Consider the following 22,275-nt stretch of genomic DNA (forward strand, 5'->3'; position numbering starts at 1 on the left):
TAAACTTAAAAGTGGATTGTGTTACTAGCCATCACACTGGGAATAGTACAAAAATAAAAAACAAAAACAAAACTCTGAAGATATGCTCTAGTATTTGAAAACTACTCTTTACGTCAGCAAAGAAGTCATTTATGTCATTGACAAACAGGTAACGCCTTCATTGTTTCACTCTCTTGTTAAAGAAAACAAAAATATCAACTACATTCTTGTTGGAACTCTTCTCAGTCATCAATCACAATGCAAGAGTTACATTAAAACTAACTCATTCTCTAAGAATCAATTGATTGCATAGTTTACGATAAAGAGAACATCATTTTTAAATTGTGTACTATATATCCTGTATATCAGTAATATGTGTGGATTTTCTTTTCCTTCAGGGAGCCCATTGTTAAACATTTACCAGCACACCACTGCCAATTCTATTTTATCACTGATCTAGACTGGCCTTAGGGAGTTGCATGAACAATAAAATGAGATGGAAGTGATATTCTGAGACGTTTGAAATTTGGTCACAAGAACTGCAGCACCTGAATCTTAGAAAGCTTGCTCTTGTGGCTCTGTCTCTTCAAATCTAAGTGTCAGGCTGTGAGAAGCCCATGCCAGGTGACAGTCCCAACTGAGCTCACAGGTGACTACCGTCTGGCTGCAACCGTATGAGAAACTCTGAGCCAAACTGCCTATCTGAATACCAAAACTCCATAGAACTATGAGAGATAATAATATCTGGAGCTCCCACCATAGCACAACAGGATTGGTGGTGTCTTGGGAGCCGCTGGGACGGGGGTTTGATCTCCAGCCCAGCATAGTGGGTTAGGGATCTGGCGTTGCCATAGCCATGGTTGAGGTTGCAACTGTGGCTCTGATCCCCGGCCTAGGAGTTCCACAGGGCACAGGGTGGCCAAAAATGATCAAATAATTATAACATCTTGTTTTACATTACTAGGTTCTGGGAATGGCTTGCTACAGAGCAGTAGATAACTGGAACACTGGTCTTTGTTTGTTTGTTTTGAGGGCCACACCCCCGGCATATGGAGGTTCCCAGGCTAGGGATCCAACTGGAGCTACAGCTGCTGACCTACACCACAGCCCCAGCAACACCAGATCTGAGCCAAGTCTGTGACCTACCCCACAGCTCACAGCAATGATGGATCCTGAACCTACTGAGCGAAGCCAGGGATCAAACACACAATCTCATGGTTCCTAGCTGGATTCATTTCTGCTGCGCCACCATCGGAAGGAACTCCTGGAACACTATTTTATTTTGAGAAGACGGTGGGGAGCCAATTGGACCCAATGTATCATGACCTCCATAATTCTAGGTTGGGGTATTGAAACCCTGTCTTAGTCCATGTCCTTGGTGCCCGGTAGGGGTGTAATAAGAAGAGAAAATGGTTGTGGAAAAGACACATCCATATCTGCTGTCCACCAGAGATCCCGGAAGTAAAATACCATCAAATGGGATACAGACGCTACCCTGTTCATTCACCAGCATCAACCCATCTGGGCTTCCTGGAGTGGCATGCAACTCCTCCCACAGCTTTCTTCCTTTCTGCACCAAACCCAATAGCCACTTTTGAGGCCAACTTCCCTGAAATTCCCATAGTCCCTTGATGAGGCTGTGTCCTCACAGCATCTCTTCTCATTTTCACCTTTTTACTGCACAGTTGCCCCGGGAAGTAAGAGGGGCTTTCAGGGTCCCAAGGAGAGTTTATGCCTGGGGTAGGCTCTGTATTCTCCAAGCCCCTCCTTTTCTACCTCCTCCGTTTGCATACATTTCTTCAGCATTTCAAGGCAGAAGGAGAAAGATTCAGGGTACCACCCCATAGCAAAGAAAGCACAGTGTGTAATAAGTAACTTTATGATCTTTAAACACTGAATATTGAGGTATTTTGGACCATTGAGGGAAATAAATATAGAGAAGTATGACTAGATAGGCCAAGTTCGTGAATCACTTAAATCCATTTGAAACTGGCCAATGGGTAAAAACAACAAAAACATCAAGTTGCTTTCAACTTTAGTTTAGTTGTAGACAACAAAACAGGAATTTCATTATAAGGTATTTCTAGATAGGCCAGTTTTGCAGACTTTATCTTGTATCTTTTTTTTTTTTTGTCTTTTCTAGGGCTGTACTCGTGGCGTTTGGAGGTTCCCAGGCTAGGGGTCTAATCAGAGCTGTAGCCGCTGGCCTAAGCCAGAGCCAAGGCAATGCGGGATCCGAGCCACATCTGCAATCTACATCACAGCTTACAGCAATGCAGGATCCTTAACCTGCTGAGCAAGGCCAGGGATTGAATCCTCAACCTCATGGTTCCTAGTCGGATTCGTTAACCACTGAGCCACAACAGGAACTCCTACCTTGTATCTTGAAATACTTTTGGTCATCTGCAGAAGGAGCTACTTCCTACAAACTGTAAGGATTCTAAGTATTACAAGCTTCAGCTGTTCAGTACATTTTTTTTCAAAGACAAAGTTCTGTTACAGCAGATATGATGAACCATTCTTTAAATAGGTATTTTCAATTCCCACATTTCAGTTATGTCTCATTACCAAGAACTGCTCAGTGCTCAGAGCAGGAATGCAAGAGTATGTCTCTGATTTCAGGGTTCACTTCTCCATTCTGCCGCTGTTCTCAAGAAACTATGAATTTTATTAGCTCTAAATTAGTTTCAAATTGTAATTCACATTTCAGATGATTATTAAATTCACACAATGAAACTCACCTGTGTTTGTCTTTTGCTTTCAACTCCTTTGGACTCTCCAGCCAGGTATAAACTGAGAACTCATAACATCTTAACTACTCAGAATATTGTTTTTATTAGTTACCAGAGTGCTCAAAGTGATAGTTTCCTTTCCATAAAAAAAAAAAAATCTATGTACAATTTTTCACTGATTGGGCTGCTCTCTATTTTGAACACAGATTTGAAAAAGTTGTATCATAACAAAGCAAACCAGAATACCCATGTCCTTGAATTCTAGAGGCAAGTAGAGAAAAACCATCAGAATTCCTTCCTTCCTACATGGTGTGTCCTAGCCCTCACCTCATAATCTTTTTTCTTATTATTTTTTAATCTATTTGGCTTTTCTAAATCTCCTATAAGGGTAAATAATTATATTTACTATGGATGTGTAGAAGTTATATGGTGTTTACAGATCAGAAATTAAAATGATTTTTAAAAGAAGCCAAGATAGGAACATAAAAAGGAAGAGGCTTGGTACCAAGAGGAGGGAAAATGTGAGTTCCAACCAAGAATCACCTAAGGATGCATATCTACCTGTCTGACATCTGGAGATCAGGTAGACACCTAATGACTTACTAGTGAACCCAGAGTGGGTGTCACATCCCAAGTAGTGAACATAGTGCGTGGGCAGGACAGACCCTGATTCTGGTCCCAGCTCTACATTAGCCAAATGATTTCGCCTTTCTAGATTCCAATTTCCTCACCTCTATGATGGAGATTATAGCAGAGACTTGTTCTTCTTGGGCACACAACTAGACTACATCTCTCAGCCTTCCTGCAGTTAGATATAACCATGTGATTGGGCCAGTGACATGTGAGCAGAAGTGACAGATGTCACACTCCAAGAAAATCCATAAAACCTCCCATCTTTGGCTCTTCTCTATCTTGAGAAATAGGATGAATATGTCCCAGGCAATCTTGGGAGCCATGTGTTAAAGATGGTTTCTGAATCTCCTCTGGCCACCCAACCAGGAATGCTAAACTGGATTGCTGGGTGAGCAAAAAATGAACAACATGTGTGTTGTGTCTTTGCGATTTGGGGTGTATCTGTTTCTGCTGTTAGAGGTACCTTAACCAATACAGGGGTAATCACAGCACATCTACCTCATGGGGTTGCTGGGAGGATTCAGTAAGATAATGCTCGAAAATTCTTCCTCTACTCCCTGGTACACATGAGGGCTCATCATCAAATGTTAACTTCTTAGCAAGCAGGAGTTGGAAGCCATGGACCGAAAAGGAAATAGAGGCAGGGGTTGCATAGTTCCATTCATTGGCCAAATGGCTCTGACAATTCACCTCTGGCATAAATGACTGGCATTTTGAAAAATACATTAATCAAAACTACCGTACTTCTCCAAATATTGCCATGCAATTTTATGACAAAATAAGGTAGGCAAATACTCTGGAGGTAACTTCATCTTGAACTCCAAAAATCTCCGAGCTCAAACGCATGAAAAAATCATATTTGATGCTTAAAATGGGTCAACTGGGTTTCAGACTGGCTTTAAACCACCCACTACAATGGTTCAAAGATGCTTCGACTGCAGTCTAAGTAAGTGTTCACTTTCGTTACTGAGGAGTTTAACAGTGATCTTGGGAATTCATTCTGGTCTGTGCGCTAAACACTAAGGGCCACTGTTGGTATTTTTCCCTCTGCAGTGTTCCAAGGTGCAGCTTGGCTGGTAATCTCTGCGCAGGGCAGAGTGAGTCAGCGTTCTGAGTCACTTTATCAGACTGCATCCCTTGAGTTCTATTCCAGGTTTCAAATAGCAGAATGTCTGGTCATGAGGGGACCCTGGAGAGAAAACAGGCTCAAGCTATTCCCTTGGATGCCAGCTCTGAACAAAGGAGACAAAATTTCAAGAGCTGAAAATCTCCACTGTTCCTCATTTAAAGGAAACTGATTTAAAATAAAAACATATGGAAGTGACAGATGAAATGTGCTTAGTAGGTAACAGGTCCATTCATACAGTCTTTTAAGTTTCATGCTTCTAAATTGTCTGGAAAATGACCACTTTCATGAATAGTATGTTATGGGTTGAATTGTGTCCCCTCTCAAATGTTGAATTCCTAACTTTCAACACCTCAGAATGTGACCTTATTCGGAAATAGGGTCATTGCAGATATTATGTGTGTGTGTGTGTGTGTGTGTGTGTATTTAACTAAATGGAATAGTTAAGATAAAGTCATTCGGGTGGACCCTAAACCGATATGACTAGTATCTGTAAATAAAGGAAAACTCTGGAGACATGCATAGAGGGAAGAGAATGTGAAAACAAAGGCAGAGACCAAGGTGATGTTTCTACAAACCAAGGAATGCCAAAGATTGCCATCAAACCACTAGAAGTGAGGACAGGGGCACGGCTGATTCTCTCTCAGCCTTTAGAAGGAAGCTATCCTGCCAACCCCAGATCTCAGACTCCTCACTTCCACACTATGACACAATAAATTTCTGTGGTTTAAATCACAGTTTGTGGTGCTTTGTTATGGCAACAAATGGATACTGTACATATGCAGGAATAAATCAGAATGTGATTGGTTATAACAAAATGGATCAAGTAAGTGCCTGGTTATTGTTCTTCCTGAGGAGAGATGCTAATGACTCATAGCCTTTTGGGAGATGCTTAGAGAAGACATAATAATACCAGGTGCTGGCAAGGGAACTGTTCATATCGTACTGCCATGAGCAATCTCATTTGCTTCAGTGGTGCCTTATTGGAATGGAAAGATGTGTCCCTTTCTCTTAACATCTTGATTTACTGCTTTGCTAGAAGTAAAGTGGGCCCAGGATGTATAATCACCATGTCATTCTGTTGGCAAAAGCAAAGGCAAAGTTTGCTCCAGTTAAACATGTCCTTTAACATCCATAAATTCTCTTCTTCTTTCCCCGAAGTCTTTGTTATTTAAAAATTTTTAACACAAATTTTGATTTTGGCAACTTTTGCTTCTCACTACTGCTTCCACCACTAAAATGAAGGATCAGAACAAAATCAAAATCACCTGTGTCTCTTTTCTGAAGAACCAATGGCAGATACAAACAGGTACTAAGTATTTGTATTTACCAGGTACTTACTATGTCCTCAGCCCTGTGCCAGGAAATTGGCAAACAATGATAAAGGGTACAACAAAAATGAAGTGGATTCCAACACACGGTGTGTATGCCCCCTAGGATGTGTGCTATGTTCAGACTCGGAATGAACCAGAAGCCATGTGAAATGGGACTGTGGTGTCTTTTTCATGGTCCTAGCTTCCAAGTCCCTTTTGCAAGAACTAGCCCTCTGGCCTTGCTTCTGATGAGCTCCATTTTTTACCCACTGCTTTTCAAAGTCATGTTCATTCTGACCTCATATACTGAACAAAGAACTGAAACTCAGTATTATTAAAATTATTCACTTTTGATGGTAGATCTTTCAACAATCTATATAAACCTTAATTAGAACAACTATCATTTGTGAAATCTACTACAATAAAAATGAGAAACAAAAGGTTTCATAGCTTCCTCATTATAACATAGAGGGCTAGAGTTAACCCATCTGTCAAAGGCAGTGGTTTCTGCCTCCCAAACCAGTGGTTCCCTCCAAAGAACATGCTGTGTATGCTGCAAGGAGACAAATTCTTCTCATTTTCTCAGTAGTTCCCAAGAAAATTAACTGGGTCATCAGGCAAATAAAGGCCATGACACATACAACTGTGGAATTGCAGCATTGCAAAGGGTCACTGAAAATGTAAGGAATCCTCTTTCCTTCTTTCCCTAACATCCCACAGAACTTCCAGTTAATTCCTTCCAGTGACAACAGCTAACTATCTTATAAAGTCACCCACTCCATTTTTGGACAGTTGGACAAGAGTTCTACTCATAAATATGTAGGCCATATTTTATTTATCTTATCTCAGCCTTCAGCCACAGTAGAAACTGATTGGAAGGAAAAGTAGCTTGCCTTGGATACACAGTTAGAAAGCTTTTCTTTCCTCGCTGATTTACTTCAAATTAAAAGGAAGTAAAAATAAGATAGCAAAGGAACAAATGGCAGACACCAACATGTACTATGCATTTCTATTTACCAAGTACTTACTATGTGCCCAGCCCTGTGCCAGGAAATTAAAGGAAGATAGAAGTCAACAAGACCATGTTTATCCCCAATGAATTTAAAATATTTGAAACAAGTTCAAAATTAATGGAAGATATAGTATATATTTAAGTCCTAAATTGCTCAATTTTGCAAGTGTAATAGAAAATGGAGAATTTCTAAGAGTTATCATGAAGTAGCTAGGTCTTAACCATGCTTTGGAGGACAAGTGAGAGTTAGAAAGTTAGAGGAACTAAGAAAATTTCTTTAGAATATATCTAGATTTAAAAGGCAATTAGACAGATGTTGTAAAACACACAAAATAAGACAGTGGGAATTCTGTCTTTATTTTTAAATGGAAATGAGAAAGGAAGGTTGAAATATAATCAAGTATAAATAGATTGCGAAAATGCCACTGTATCATAGGATGATCTATGGAGAAAACAAAACTCTGCCCTTGGCTGGGGGATTTTTTCCAACTAAAAGATTAAATAAATAATGTACATTTTCTCTTTCAAAGAAGATACTCAATGTTACTAAAGAGTTCCTTCTCCACTTCTGTCATCATTAATATCCCCATTATGCACAAGTGAAAAGCTCTCATTCAGCTAGTTAATATGTGCACCCTTCTTTATATGTATAAATGTCCTTTTCCCTCCTCCCAGAAGATCATACAGCTCTTCCAGAGATGTACTTAACTGCCTGATTAATTACTGGACCTCTATGTAAATTACTGTCATGATTAAGATGATCGTTTTATCACTGATTCAGCTTGACAAACATTTACAGTTTAACATATCTGACAAAGCCATTTGTATGCCCCTATAACAGAAGTGAAGGTACATTAAAGCTACAGTAAGTCTAAATAATCGCCTTACAATAATTTGCTAACTACAGACAGTTCCCTAAGCAATTACAAGATACTCTATGTTCATTTATAAAGGAATTCCAAACAAGGCATTTAAAACCTAATAAGACGCCATTAAATGAAGGGAGACAGGGGAGGGGAGAAAGAGAAAGAAAACCCTAAGGCTTGAACTGGGAGAAATGATTCTCAGAGCTACTGACCCTTGCAAGATCCATGTCTTTCTTGGATTTCTAGACACAAAGCAGATTTCTAATTGAAGGTGATTATCTAGTTACTACATCCCAAATTGCATGTATTTCTTGTATTGAGTCATCATCTAATTACAGGGAAAATTTATCAATTTGAAAGTCCATAGAAGCAGTTGAGTTTCTACATGCAACAAGAATGTGCTCTGTAAACTCTGAGACACTATATCTTCAGAAAGTGTGAGTGTCTTTAGTGACAACACTCTGCCTCCTGGCACTCACATGGACCTATAAGCTGAACTATGATGCCAATCAACTAGGAACAGATTTTGCAAAGAAATCCAGAAAAAAAGCATCTGTTTTGCTCTTGGGTTTTCTGAGGTAGGGACACCCAGAAATATACACATTGATAGGGTCACTTCACCATGAGAGAAATAAAAAGAACAGCAACATACAATCCAAAAATCTAAAAGACAAATGCCTATACGGAAATTTGTATCTCCACAAACTTGAGAGTTCAGTGCCTTAATTAAAAGTGGATAGCTTGATCAAGGCAATATAAGAGTAAAAAAAACACTCAGACTTCTGCACAGCACAAATGTGCCTCTGTAAAATATAATTCCCATTAGTTAGGTTAATTTGGATCAACATACAAGTCACTGAAAACCCCCAAAGGAGACAAAAGACAATTTACCGAGGAAATATACAAGGTCAAGAACTGCATTCACTCTGAATCATTCATTTAACAAATTGGAAGGAGGGCCTTATTGATACTTGAGTTGTCACCATTGATTATCAAAATGATATGCATCCAAATAGCTTGCAAAAGCCAAAGGACAACTTGTTTTCTTAGAAAAATTCCATGGACAATGCAGGGTGGTGCACAGAAAAAAGAAGTGAATCTAATCACATACATAATCATTGTTATTAAACAGGTTATATACATACACATACATACACACATGTGTATACACACGTGCTTATGTTTTAGGTTTTGTTTTACTGAGGTGAATGAAATGGCACTCATCTTGGTAATCCAGGTTTGGCATTTTTCATTGGTTTGGCATAGTGTTTTTGCACCAAATAATAACCTAGTCAAACATATCACAAAGCAGCATTCACAGCAAAAGACTAAAACTAACTTATGCAATAGAGAGAAATGTATTCCAGTTGCTCAGAGTGTAATTGTATAAAATCTGTCATCTGTCAAAAGTTTTCCCACCCTTACCTCAAGGGTCATGTTCACAGTACTGATGGCCACTTTTATTTCTCCATCTGAAAGTTCCTTGAGATCCTTCAGCATTGTCTGTTCAATACTTAAACCTGTGGGTGAGAGGGAAAAACAGTATGTTATACTTGGGGGACATTTTTGGTAATATTGAGGAATTATTTAAAGAAGTTACCCTGTTAATGTCAATATTTCCCCTCTCATAGCTCTTGTAACCATCATAAACACACACATATTAAGGCAAAAATCACATTAGTGACAAGATCTGCATCAGCTAGGATCCCAACAGGAAACAGAATTCACCCCTCAGGATGCAAAAGAAGATTCTTTAATGGCAGGACACTCACAAAAATATGGGTGGGACTGAGATAAACGAATATAAGATGGTGAGGACTCCAGAGACTAGCAGAGGTTCAGGGGAAGGAGATGGAGATCTGGAACAGCAGAAGAGGAGCTGCCAGAAACTTAGCACCAAATCAGGAGCGGAACAGGGAGGAAATGAGATGGCCTCTCTCTTTTCTCTCCTTTAACTCCAGTGCCCCTTACGCGGCTAACTCTTCCCATGGACCAAACCCATCCAGAAGCCAGTAGTCTTCAGCAGAGCCCAGAAGATTAAATATTACTCAGAGGTCAGGCTCTGGAAGCCCACAGTAGACAAAAACAGAGAAGGGAAGGGGAGGAGGTGGGTAAATGAAGAAAAACTAGCATAACCATGCTAATAACCAAATAATACTTAAGGCGGCCAAAATTTGCTTTGAGAAGAGCCTTTTATGTTTTCAATTGTAATTTTACTCAAAATGCCCTTGATAAATATGACCCATAAAACTATCACAGTTAAGTTGGTCACTTTTGTAATAAGCTCTGACAACGGGAGCTATAGGATTCCTTAAGTGATGGGAGGAATAATCCTGAACTGATAAATTATCCAAAACGGCATAGTTTTAGTCAGCTGATCAATGTGCTTGAATAAAGTCTATCATGGAAAAACACAGAGAAGGCCTGACTTGATATTTAATTCTCACTCTAGGTTATTTTATCCACTTAGGTCTTACCACTTGAGAAGACCTATAAACCCAGTAGAGCACATATCTCCTTTCCAGATGCATTAAAACACCAGAGTTGACCACTTAACCACTTAACGTGAACACTGCCAATCACAGCAATATGGGGAAACAGATAGGTACTAAACCTTTTTTTTTCTTTTTTTAATATCTCCAAAGAATGTATTCAATTATATCGTAATATGCCTCCTCAGGAAGAAACAACATATATGACACATACTCTAGTTTCAAAATCTTTAAATAGAATAGTCATTATCAGAGTGAGAGAATTTATGTAAAGAGAAATTATGTAAAGAGATACAATGATAACAAACAAACATTTGCGTGTTGAAAATGAAGAAAAAAAGGGAAGTGACCAAAGAATTTTGGTATTTAGTAGATAATTCACACCAGGGATTAGTAGATGTTCAACAGATCAAGAAAAGCTTCTACTCTATAAGCAAAATGTTAGAAAAGAAGAAAGAAAGAAATATAGGATAAGAGAAGAGATGTGTACAAAAAGACTTTAAAAATTGGTATGATAAAGAGGAAAAATGGACAAAAAAAGAAAAGAATGAATGACTACAGGCTCAATGTGGCAGATAAAATATTTATTTTAAAAAAGCTTATCTTCAGTAGCATTGGAAAAGTAATAAACCAGAAATAGAAATGAAATTAAATCACAGTGGGTATTAGATGAGTAGAGACCTTACAGAATAGGACAACTTAGAAAGCAATTCATTGAAAGGGAACCACTGCAAAAGGATCCTGACTCAGGATCAAGGATGGGTGGAGGAGTTACATAAGTGAGCTGCTCAGCCATGTGATTATGTGCATTATAGTATAGCCTGGAAAACACTTTTCAACTCAAAGGTTGAGAAGCCACAATCTATCATACTACGCATAAAATGCTTTATAGAATATGCGATGGCATTAAAAGTTTGGTCTAGTTTTGCAAATGAATGACAAATGCACACCATCATGCGGCCATACATCCCTGTACATCCACGATGTGTATCTGTAACAGAAGGTGTGGCTGACACATCAGTGCTCCACCCACATCCCCTCGGACTTCCCAGTGTGGTGTGTCCTGGAATATCACTCAACCACTGTACCTGTGCCTCCTTTCCTGAGGCCTTCTCTGGCCACCAGAGTCCACGCTAGGGGAAATCAATTGTCCCCGGGACTGGGTAGCCCTCAATATTCCAGAGGTATGCTCATAACAAAACCTGATTTGTAGTGTTAATTTCTGAGGCATCAAAACCAGTCAGGATCCTTCTACCACAGCTGATTTCAACCTGCCAATCCAACGTCAATCAACCCACTCACAAAATTCTCGAGAAATTAACAATCAGCTCTTGGAGCACCAATGAATAAATTTCTCAAGTGAGAAAACTCTGGAGTGCAATTTTGCACTCTGTCCCACGGTTCCCTACCGGAATGAAAGCTTGGTTTCCCACAAAGCTAACTTGCTTGATAAAACATTTCATGCCCCAGCAGTGTTTTCCAGGGATCACCTCCCCCCAAAGTGCTTTGCCTCAGGCTCTGCCCCTGGGGGATCCTGAGCTAAGGGAGAAAGTTTTGTACCTTAAAGGTAGACTATCTGTGTTTAAGTCCTGGCCTGGCCACTTGCCAGCTGTGTGTGTGATGACGGAAAGCAAAGATGTTTTTCTGTGCTTCACTGTTCTCAGCTGGAAAATAGGAATAATAATCTCACCTGACAAGGTTGTCATGAGAATTCAGTAAAATAATCCATGCATTTATACCACTGGAATCTTGTGTATATTAGGCACTCAATGAACTATAGCTATTATTATTACTATTATTACTATAAAACAATTGATCTAGGGAATCCACTCTCTTGACAAAGCCTAGACTTAGAGAACACTTTTATCTGCTTAGATGTCTTCTCTCTTATTTTTTCCTAAAATTAATTGATTTACGAAGTCCCGTTGTGCTTGACATTGCTCCTGCCATATTCTCAAAATAGAACTCTCTTGGCACAGGGATTTGATGTAATGATGCATCTGGGGTGCCTATTAGATGCATGAATTAACCACACAACCAGAGACAGAGGCCTCAGAGGACAGCCCTCAGTATAGACTGACTGCTTCCAGGTGAGCCAACAAGTGCTTGAAAATCTTCCATGAGCACCAACGACAGGGAAGAAAGTGAAGGAGCATTCAAATTCACCTTCTGGGGCCTGACAACACTCCACACCACAAACCCCCCCTCCTCTGCAGCTGTCACAGAACTGAGGGACAGAGTCACTCACCCTGAGCGCTGAACTGGGTCTCCTGCAAGATGTTGACGATGTCTTCTCTTGGAGGCAAGCTAGGAAATTTTTCTTCCAGGGTAGAAAGAATTTCCTCCTGCTTTTCTGAGATCTTCTTAGATTCCATGGCCATCCACTTGAAAAGGATGCTACCTGAAAGGCAGGAATAAAATAGCCCTTCAACTTTCTAGTCAAGCCAGGACAGGGGCCAGGAAAGTCAATGTTTTCTGACCTCTCAATCTCTGCTTCCACTTCCAGATTCTTACCTGGACCAGAGACCTCCATTATAACAGTAAAGAAGTAGCTTTTTATAAAACTATTCAGACACTGTCTATTCTGCTTCATTATTCCCTGAGTATTAATCTCAACAACCGAACTGATAGACTCTATGTTAGAGCTACAGATAAAGGGACAAAATGTATCTCTTTCCTCCACCCACACAAATACATAAAAGTGATCAATATATTTTTAAATGATTTTGGAGTGGAAGTTAATAATAAGCCATTTAAAGATATTAAATGTCACGTAATATTTCCTTTAATAATCCCTTCAGGAGATCACAGAGAAGATTGTTTCCACTAATCATATTGCTGATTTCACATACAAACTTCCTCCCTTTAAAAGCCATTAAATGATTTCATGGTCTGTCAGCTGCAAAGGAATCTGATAAGGTGGTGAACCTGGAATCCATTGTTAAGTTTCCCGGCATCACACACAGCTTTGAAGTTATTTATTATTATCTAATTACAAGGATTCATAAACTAGGTCTAAATCAACAGGTTTCAATTACAAAGTGATTTGACAATATGAACAACCAATGTCTCATAGACTCCTGGAATTTCTCACTTTGAAAGGGAGGGGTGATTACCTGTCACATCCCTTCCCCTGCTTCCTGAGCCTAGAATAACATAGAGTCATGGGGGAAAGGGAAGTTTTGCTGAATGATGAATGATTAAACTCTCTAAAAATCCTCAAACTGAATTGATTAATCAAGATGTCACCATCTCTCTAGCTTTCAGTGTGGCACGAATGATTATCACAGGGGAGAGAAAATGAAGAAAGAGGTGGCGATGTGAAAGGAGAAATGAAGTAGTGAGTGAGGGAAAACTGAAGTACATAATCTTGACATCTACCTGAAGACCTGCAGAACCTAGAGATAGATACACATTCACCAGTAAACATCCTGAAAAACCCCAAGCAAGTCATCTGGCCTTTCTGTTCCCATTTGCCCATTTTAAAACATAAATGACACTGCTTTCATAAAAAAGAGACATAATACTGCTTGTCCAGCTTATAAGATTATACTGAAAATCAATAAATATAAACATCATAATGAAAAATGATTAATGCCAAGTAAATTTAAAACATCTCATTCATTCCTTCAGCAAAGAACTACTGAGCACCTATTATGAGCCAGGCACTGTGCTAGATACTAATTATTAAAGGCTGGATTACAGTTACCCTTGCCCCTTGAATTTTACAGAAGTTCAGGGGCTACAGATAAGTAAATGTATACAATTTCAATATAAGGGGGATAATAAGTATCCCTGGGGAAATACACAGTACTCTGAATCCAGGCAAGAATTTGGGAGTCAGAAAAGGTTTCCTAGAGAGAGTTAACCTAAGCTGAGACTTGAAGGATAATGAGGGACTTAAGGCAAAGACAAGGTAAAAGGGAGATCAGGACGCAGGCAGATCATGTGCAAAGGCACAGAGGTGGGAGAGGATTTGGCTGGTTCAAGGAATGGAAAGAAATTAATGAGAACTAGATAGTAGAGTTTTAAAGAAAAAAATTTCAAAGATTAGGTTGGAGAAGGAAACAGGACTCAGGTTATGAAGGGCCTCACAAGCCATCTTAAAATTTGTCTTTTATATTCCGAGGGAAATAGGGAGTCACTAAAGAGTTTACGTGCACAAATTTATTTTTTACAGGACTCACTCTGGCTACCATGAGGAAATGAATTAGACAAGGCGTAATCGGGGAATGAGAAATCTGTTTTAGAAGAGAACTAAGTAAGGATCAGTCAGTATGAAGAGAACTGAACAGATTCAAGACAAATTCAAGACTAACTCAAGACAACCACTTAAAGGTGGCGTGGGGAGTAGCCAACTGGATTCTGAGTACACCCTTTGGTCTGACATTTTCTGACATAAAACCCAAATACAAGGATGATTTTTACACTCTTTGTTAAGACAATGGTGAATCTATGTTTCGAAAAAAGACCTTCACATGCTTGCTAGACTACTTGTTCCCAGAACAAGGAGAAAATCTAGATAATTTTTTTTTTTTTTTTTAAATCTGTGAAGGCATCAGATAGTTACCTAGGGAGGCTAAGATGCTGGAGAGAAGATAAGTGCAAAAAGGTAAACCCAACATTTGGTGTTGCTTTTCTCCCCTCGGGGTGTTTGATCGTTTTTATTGTAGCCAATGAGCTGAGAAGATTAGCAGATCTAAAAGCGGTTTCACAGGAGTAGGGAGACAAAAATTGGAGTTTAGAGCTCTCCACAGAGGATTTTTAGTTAAACAGCCCAGGTTTGGAGATGAGATCCCTAGAGAGAATTTCCCTACATCCTGGGATAGAGATTGGAAAACCATGGTCTTCAAGGCAAATCTGACTGCCTGTTTTTACAAACAAAGTTTTATTGGAACAAAAGCACACACATTAATTTACATATTTTTCATGGATGTTTTTGTGCTTCAATGACAGGCTTGCATGGCTGCAACAGAGATCACTGACTTGAAAAACATAAAATATTTACTATGTAACCCTATGCAGAAAAAAATTTGCTGAGCCCTGCCATGAGAAAAGAGTAAAGCAAAAATAGACCAGTCTTTATGAAGACTGAAATCCTAATTTGAATAAGCTCAAACACAGAATAGATTTTTATCTGCCACTCTTCTAACTGCCTTTGAGTTGCATAAGTAAATCCCTCTTCAGAGCAAAAGAATTTCCTCATCTATGGCATCATCTCTACATTTTGCATATAAAATATTCAGCATTCAATGAAAAGTTACCAAGCATAAAGGAAATATAAATGAATGAATGGAAACTCCACAGGAAAAAACTCCTGAGAAAAAGAATGGAAACAGAACCAGGGCAAATTTAAAGCATAGCAGGAGAATTATAGAAGATAATTAGAATCTATAAATAAGATATTTAAAAGTAAAATTCAAAAAAGTAGTTTAGGAGTTCCTGCTGTGGTGCAACGGGATTGGTGGGATCAATGGGTCATGGGTTTGATCCCCAGCACAGCACAATGGGTTAAGCATCTGGTGTTGCCACAGTTTCGCCTTAGATTGTGACTGCAGCTGGGATCTGATCCCTGGGCCAGGAACTTGCCAGCAGGTGGCCAAAAAAGGTAAGTAAATAAATAAATAAATAAGTAAATTTAACAACTGAACAAAAATGTGTTCAACAAATTACAGCAAGGAAGAAATTAGTGAATTAGAAAATATGTTAGAGGAGTTCCTGTAGTGGCTCAGCAGTTAATGAATCTGACTAGCATCCATAAGGATGTAGGTTCAATCCCTGGCCTTGCTAAGTGGGTTAAGGATCCAGTGATACCATGAGCTGTGGTGTAGGTTACAGACACAGCTCGAATTCTGCATTGCTGTGGCTGTGGCCTAGGCCAACAGCTACAGCTCTGATTTGACCCCTAGCCTGGGAACCTCCATATGCCGTGGGTGCAGCCCTAAAAAGACAAAAAAAAAAAAAAAGAAAGAAAGAAAAAAAAGAAAGAAAATATGTTAGAAGAAAACATCCACACCTGAAGCATGGAGGCAAAAATGGATAAAGATATAGAAATGAGTGTAAGATACATAGATGACATAGAAAAAAAGATCTAAGATATATGTAATAGGAGTTCCCCTTAAAAGGAGAGAGAAAATGGAATGAAACAATATTTCAAAAACAGTGGCTGATCATTTCTCAAAATTAATGAAAAATATTACTCTAATATTCAGGATAAATTATGAACCCAAATCAGAATGCATACAAACAAAAACACCCCTAGGCATGTGAAAGTAAACTGCAAAAAATTATACAGAGAAGTTTCAAATCAGAGAAAAAGAAATATATTACTGTCAAAGGAACTACAGTAAAACTGAGAGCTAATCGCATCTAAAATGATGAAAGTTGGAGTTCCCACTGTGACACAGCAGAAGTGAATCTGACTAGTATCCATGAGGACGTGGGTTGGATCCTTGGCCTTGTTCAGTGGGTTAAGGATCCAACGTTGCCGTGAACTGTGGTGTAGATTGCAGAAGTGACTGGGATCCCGAGATGCTGTGCTTGTAGTATAGGCAACTACAGCTCCGACTGAACCCCTAGCCTGGGAATTTCCATATGCCGCAGGTTTGGTCCTAAAAAGCAAGCAAACAAACAAAGAAAAAAGCTAAAATGACGAAAGTCAGAAGACAGTGCAATAATAGCTCCAACATGCTAATATAATATAATCGCCAATATTGAATTCTATACTGAAATAAAGGAAAAAATGAAGACAAAATAAAGACTTTTCCAGAAATATAAACTGGAGGTATTTGTCACAAGATCCACACTAAAAAAAAATAGTAAAGGCAGAGAGAAATTATAGAGGGAAGCAAAGAAATGCAGGAAGGAAAGAACACTGGAGAATGTAGGTATCTGAGTAAGAATAAGTCAGTATTCACTGTATAAAACAATTATAATATGAAATTTAAAATACATGTGTAATAAAAATACTTTTCAATAGTAACAAGTTGCAGAATGAACTAAGTATAAATAAATTGCTATAACGTTCTTGGATTCACAGGAAAGTGGTAAAATATCAATTTACATGAGATTTTAATGGTATGTTGTAATTTTATTATAACTACAAAATAACTTTAAAAGAATTCATAACTAATAAGTTAATGGAGGGAAATGTAATAGTAGAAATCCCTATTTAATCTAATAGCAGTAAAGAAATGAGAGAAAATGGGGAAAATGTGAGGCAAGTGCAAAACAAATAGTAAAATGACAAATTTAAATCCAAATGTAAGAGCAATTACATTAATGTAAAGAGGCAGTTAGTGTTCAGTAGGTAAAGAGCTTGCAAGATGAAAAATGTGTTGCAAGATGAAAAATTCCTGAGATCTGCTGCACAAAAATGAGATTATTATAATTGACATTACTGAACTGTACACTTAAAATATTTAAGAAGATAAATTTAACATTATGTGTTTTTATGAACAATTAAAAAGTAAAGGGACAAAGTACTTCAATTAAAAGAAAAATTATCAAACTGAATTTTTAAAACTATAATAGCAATATACTGTTTACAAGAGCACACCTTAAATACAATGATATTGAAAGACTGAAAGTCAAAGTATAGAAAAAGATGTAACATTGGAATGATATACTAACATCAGATAAAGGAGACCCTAAGTCAAGAAGAATCAATTGAAATTAAGACAAATGTGTCTTTATTAAAGAACCAACCCTCAGGAAGCTAAATTAATCCTACATTCATATGTGCCAACAATACGGCTTCTAAACATATAAAGCAAAAATTGACAAAACTGATGAAGAATGAGATAAATACAGTTTCAGTAGGAAATTTCAACATAGCTCTTTTGAAGCAACTTCTAAGACCCAATAGGAAAAACACCCATAAAGATATAGAATATTTGAGCTACATAAATAACAAATTTGATCTAATTAACATACACTGACCACTGTTATCAACAATGACAGACTATACTTTCTTTTCCAATACAATACCTTAACCAAAATTGGCATCTGCTGAGACATAAATCAAATCTTAACAAATTTCAAAGGACTGCACTCATAGAATTATATTCTGTGGCTATCAGGAAAATAGTCTGAAAGTCAATAATAAAACAAAACTAGAAAATTCCCAAATGATTGAAAAATAACCAGTGCACTTCTAAATAATTCATGGTAAAAGAAGAAATCACAACATAAATTAGAATATACTTTTTTTGAATGATAACAAAAATGTGACATTTAAACTTGTAGGATACAAGCTTATATAGAATAAAGCTATGCTCTAAGGAATTTTTATATCATCAAAAGGGTAAGATGTTTAAAAAAAACAGCAAACTTAGCTAAAAAATGTAGAAGGAAGAATATAATAAAGATAAGAGAGAAACTTAAAGACACAGAAAAACAAACAAATATAAAGAAAAAAATAAAAAAATTTATTTTTTGAAAAGATTAAGATAGTTTTTTGAAAACTGCTCAAGAAAAAAAAATGAGAGAGGGTATAATTTTCCAATATTAAGAATGAAACAGTGACATGCTACACATTCCAATGACATTAAAAGATAAGTACAAAAACTTTAATGTATTTTAAAATTTAGAAGACGTAGGAGTTCCCCTCGTGGCTCAGTGGTTAACGAATCCAACTAGGAACCATGAGGTTGCTGGTTCGATCCCCGGCCTTGCTCAGTGGGTTAAGGATCCAGCGTTGCTGCGAGCTGTGGTGTAGGTTGCAGACGCAGCTTGGATCCCACATTGCTGTGGCTGTGGTGCAGGCCAGCCGCTACAGCTCCGATTTGACCCCTAGCCTGGGAACCTCCATATGCCACAAGAGCAGCCCAAAAGAAGACGTGGATGCAAGCGGAACTGAACTTGCTAAAACTGTCAGGAAAAGAAATGTAAAATTGGAATTATTTTGTATTTATTTAAAAATGAATCCCTAGCTTAATAGCCATCATTCCACACATTTAAGAAAGAAATATACTAATATTATACAAATTCTTCCAGAATAGAAAGAGGAAACACTTCCCAACTTATTTTCTGAATTCAGCATAATCTTCACACCAATACTCAATAGGGACATTATAAGAAAGAAGAAGCAGAGGCAGGTCTCTCTCATAAATCTAGCTGCAAAAAAGTTTTTTAAAGCTAGTCCCAAATCAAATTAGCAAAATATAAGAGGATGCAATATATTTACCAACCAGGGATTTCCTAGGAATTAAAGGACAGATTAATACTCAAAAATCAATTAATAAATTTCACCACAGTAACTGAATAGAAGAGAAAAATCAAATGACCACCTCAATAGATATCAAGTAGTAAAACTACTTGAGGAAATCCAAGGTTTAGTCATATAAAAATCTTAGTCAAATAGAAATAGAAGACAACCTCCTTAATCTGATGAAGGACGTTTGTAAAAACCGAAAAAGAAAAGCAAACATTATATTTAACTGTGAAGTACTGAAAGACTTCCATCTCAGATCAGGAATGACACAAAGATGGCTGCTATTATGATTTTTTTAACACTGCAATGTGAATCCTAGCCAGAAAAATAAAGCAGGTAAAAGAAGTAAAAGTGCAAAGAAAAAAAAGGAAGTAATAAAAACTGACTTCTTCGTAGATGATGTGTGTATGAAATTATAAATGGAAATACAAATGAATTAATTATTCATTAATGCAAATTAATTAGTAATACAAAAAGTAATACAAATAAGCTTAAAATAGTAAATAAATTTAGCAAGGTGGCTGGATATAAGGTCAATAACACAAAATTCTTGAATTTCTATAAACAATCATGAACAATTAGAAAATCAAATTCAAATTTAAAAAAAAAAAAAACTTTGGGAGTTCCCTGGTGGTCTAGTGGTTAGGATTCAGCACCTTCACCACTGCAGTCCAGTTTTGATCCCCCCCTGGTAGCTGAGATCCCACAACAAGCTGCTGCACACTGAAGCCAAAAAACAAACAAACAAACCTAATAACATCAAAATATAAATATTTCAGAATAAATTTCACAAAACATGCCTGATTTACAGTCAAACCAAGAATCCAATTTCTTTGATTTAATTTTAATTTATAATTTTGCAATTTTAAAACACAGAAAATAAAAAGGCAATATTCAGGAGTTCCTGTCGAGGCTCAGTGGTTAATGAATCAGACTAGGAACATGAGGTTGCAAGTTTGATCCCTGGCCTTGCTCAGTGGGTTCAGGATCCAGCATTGCTGTGAGCTGTTGGGTAGGCCAGCAGCTGTAGCTCTGATTAAACCCCTAGTCTAGGAATGTCCATATGCTGCGGGTACAGTCCTGGAAAAAACAAAACAACAACAAAAAGGCAATATTCAGAAGTTAATCTAATAGATATTGGGCTAAACAGAATTCTACAGAATATTCAATGAAAAGAAACTTTTTTTTTGTCTTTTTGCCTTTTCTAGGGCTGCTCCCGCAGCATATGGAGGTTCCCAGTCCAGGGGTCCAATCAGAGCTGTAGTCACTGGCCTACGCCACAGCCACTGGCCTACGCCACAGCCACAGCAATGTGGGATCCAAGCCTCATTTGCGACCTACACCACAGCTCATGGCAACACCGGATCCTTAATCCACTGAGCAAGGCCAGGAATCAAACCTGCAACCTCATGGTTCCTAGTTGGATTCATTAACCACTGAGCCATGACGGGAACTCTGAAAGAAACTTTTGACATTGGCTTATAGTGAAGTTTAACTTGACAATTAAAAAGGAGATGATGTACTGATGTAAGCAGGGAAAAAATAGCTCAAATGTTGTTATCACTATACTCTGAGTTGTTTTTATTGCAAAAGAAAGTCTATGACTCAATCTTATCCAATGGACTCATCTCTAGCAAATTTTCCACTTCACTTTAGAGACCCATTTAGCTACATACTTAGTTAAATATCAGTTTCAGAATGTAGAGAAGCCAAAGGTACCTCAGTAAAATCAAATATTTTTTTGGCATAAGAATTGACTTAACTTCCAGCAAATTCTTCAGAACTAAAAAATATTTAAATCCATATAAATGTACTCCAAAGTGTCCCAGCTATTCACAGGCCATGGAGTATTAACACCAAGCAACAAAGAAAGCAATTATAATAAAATACTAACAAACATTTCACTCCATTAGAAAAAAAAAATCGACCACATATTCTTTGTTCAAAAGAATGGAGAAGTGAAGGACCTCTTGCCGAAAGCAATTGCAGTGCATTAATATTAAACATGATCTAATGAAGTCAGAAGTTGTTTGGGGAAAACATCCACCACAGTCAAGGCATATTCCGCATGATAAATTCTTAGCAGAAAAGAAGGGATATAAACCTCTTCCCTTGTTTCACCTGGGATCAGATTTTTTCATACTGAAACAAAAAAATTGAAGAACGAATAATAGAGAAAGGGAGGGAGGGAAGGGAGAAGGAAGGAAGAAAAAATAGACAATACAACTCAGCTTATATTTCTGCCTGGAAAAGGATCAAAAAGGAGCGTATTATTCAAGTCCTAAGTAATTTTATAAGTTAAAAATCCCTGGATTTAAGAATAAAATTTATTTTTATATGGCAGAAGAAATAATTAACACTCTGAGGTTGAGAAGTTGTTCTGGCTTTCCAGCTAACAGAAAAAAAATAACTTCTTTTCCCTTCCCCCAACACAGGCCCTCCCTCTTCCTAAAGAAAACAGCCCCGTAATTCCCTTTGGACTTTGTAACCATTTTGGGAGATGGATGATTCACCCTTTGGGCAAGAGAGAAAAAAAAAAAAAGAAAAAAATCTGGGCTCTGTTCCTTTCCCACTTGCCCTCCTTAAAAGGATCTTTTTGCAGCTGTTAATCCAGTCTACTAAAATAGCAAGCAGCTATTCTTTATTAAAGTTCAAATGGAAAGACCAACAGGAGAAGGGAATTGCTTCTTTAAAACCTAGGGCATAGTTTTTCCACACCCTAAGCTGAGAACAATTGCTGTTATTTGTTTCACTGTTCAAACTGGGCTGCTGTCAAGGCTTTATACAAATAAATGTGAAAGGCCTTTCAGGTGAAGTGTGGTCTTGGTGGAAACCTGCTGGTGTCAGGGGCTTATCATTGCCAGGTGGTTCTGGGAAGTGCATGCATCCACATACACACACACACACA

At 37.8% G+C, this 22,275-nt stretch overlaps 1 protein-coding gene across 4 annotated transcripts in view; it reads right to left on the bottom strand.

The window, feature by feature from the left end:
- The window catches only part of PRUNE2 (prune homolog 2 with BCH domain), a 266,403-nt gene that overhangs the window by 177,578 nt on the left and 66,550 nt on the right, over window positions 1-22,275 (bottom strand). For all 4 annotated transcript variants that reach the window (XM_047767794.1, XM_047767792.1, XM_047767793.1 and 1 more), the window contains exons 5-6: window positions 12,402-12,554; window positions 9,087-9,181 (exon numbers count right to left, since the gene is read on the bottom strand). In XM_047767794.1, the coding sequence (XP_047623750.1) occupies window positions 9,087-9,181; window positions 12,402-12,554 (248 nt within the window). The remainder of the gene's footprint in view (window positions 1-9,086; window positions 9,182-12,401; window positions 12,555-22,275) is intronic.

The sequence above is a fragment of the Phacochoerus africanus genome, chromosome 2, assembly GCF_016906955.1.
Source record: "Phacochoerus africanus isolate WHEZ1 chromosome 2, ROS_Pafr_v1, whole genome shotgun sequence".
NCBI classification, from domain to species: Eukaryota; Metazoa; Chordata; class Mammalia; order Artiodactyla; family Suidae; genus Phacochoerus; species Phacochoerus africanus.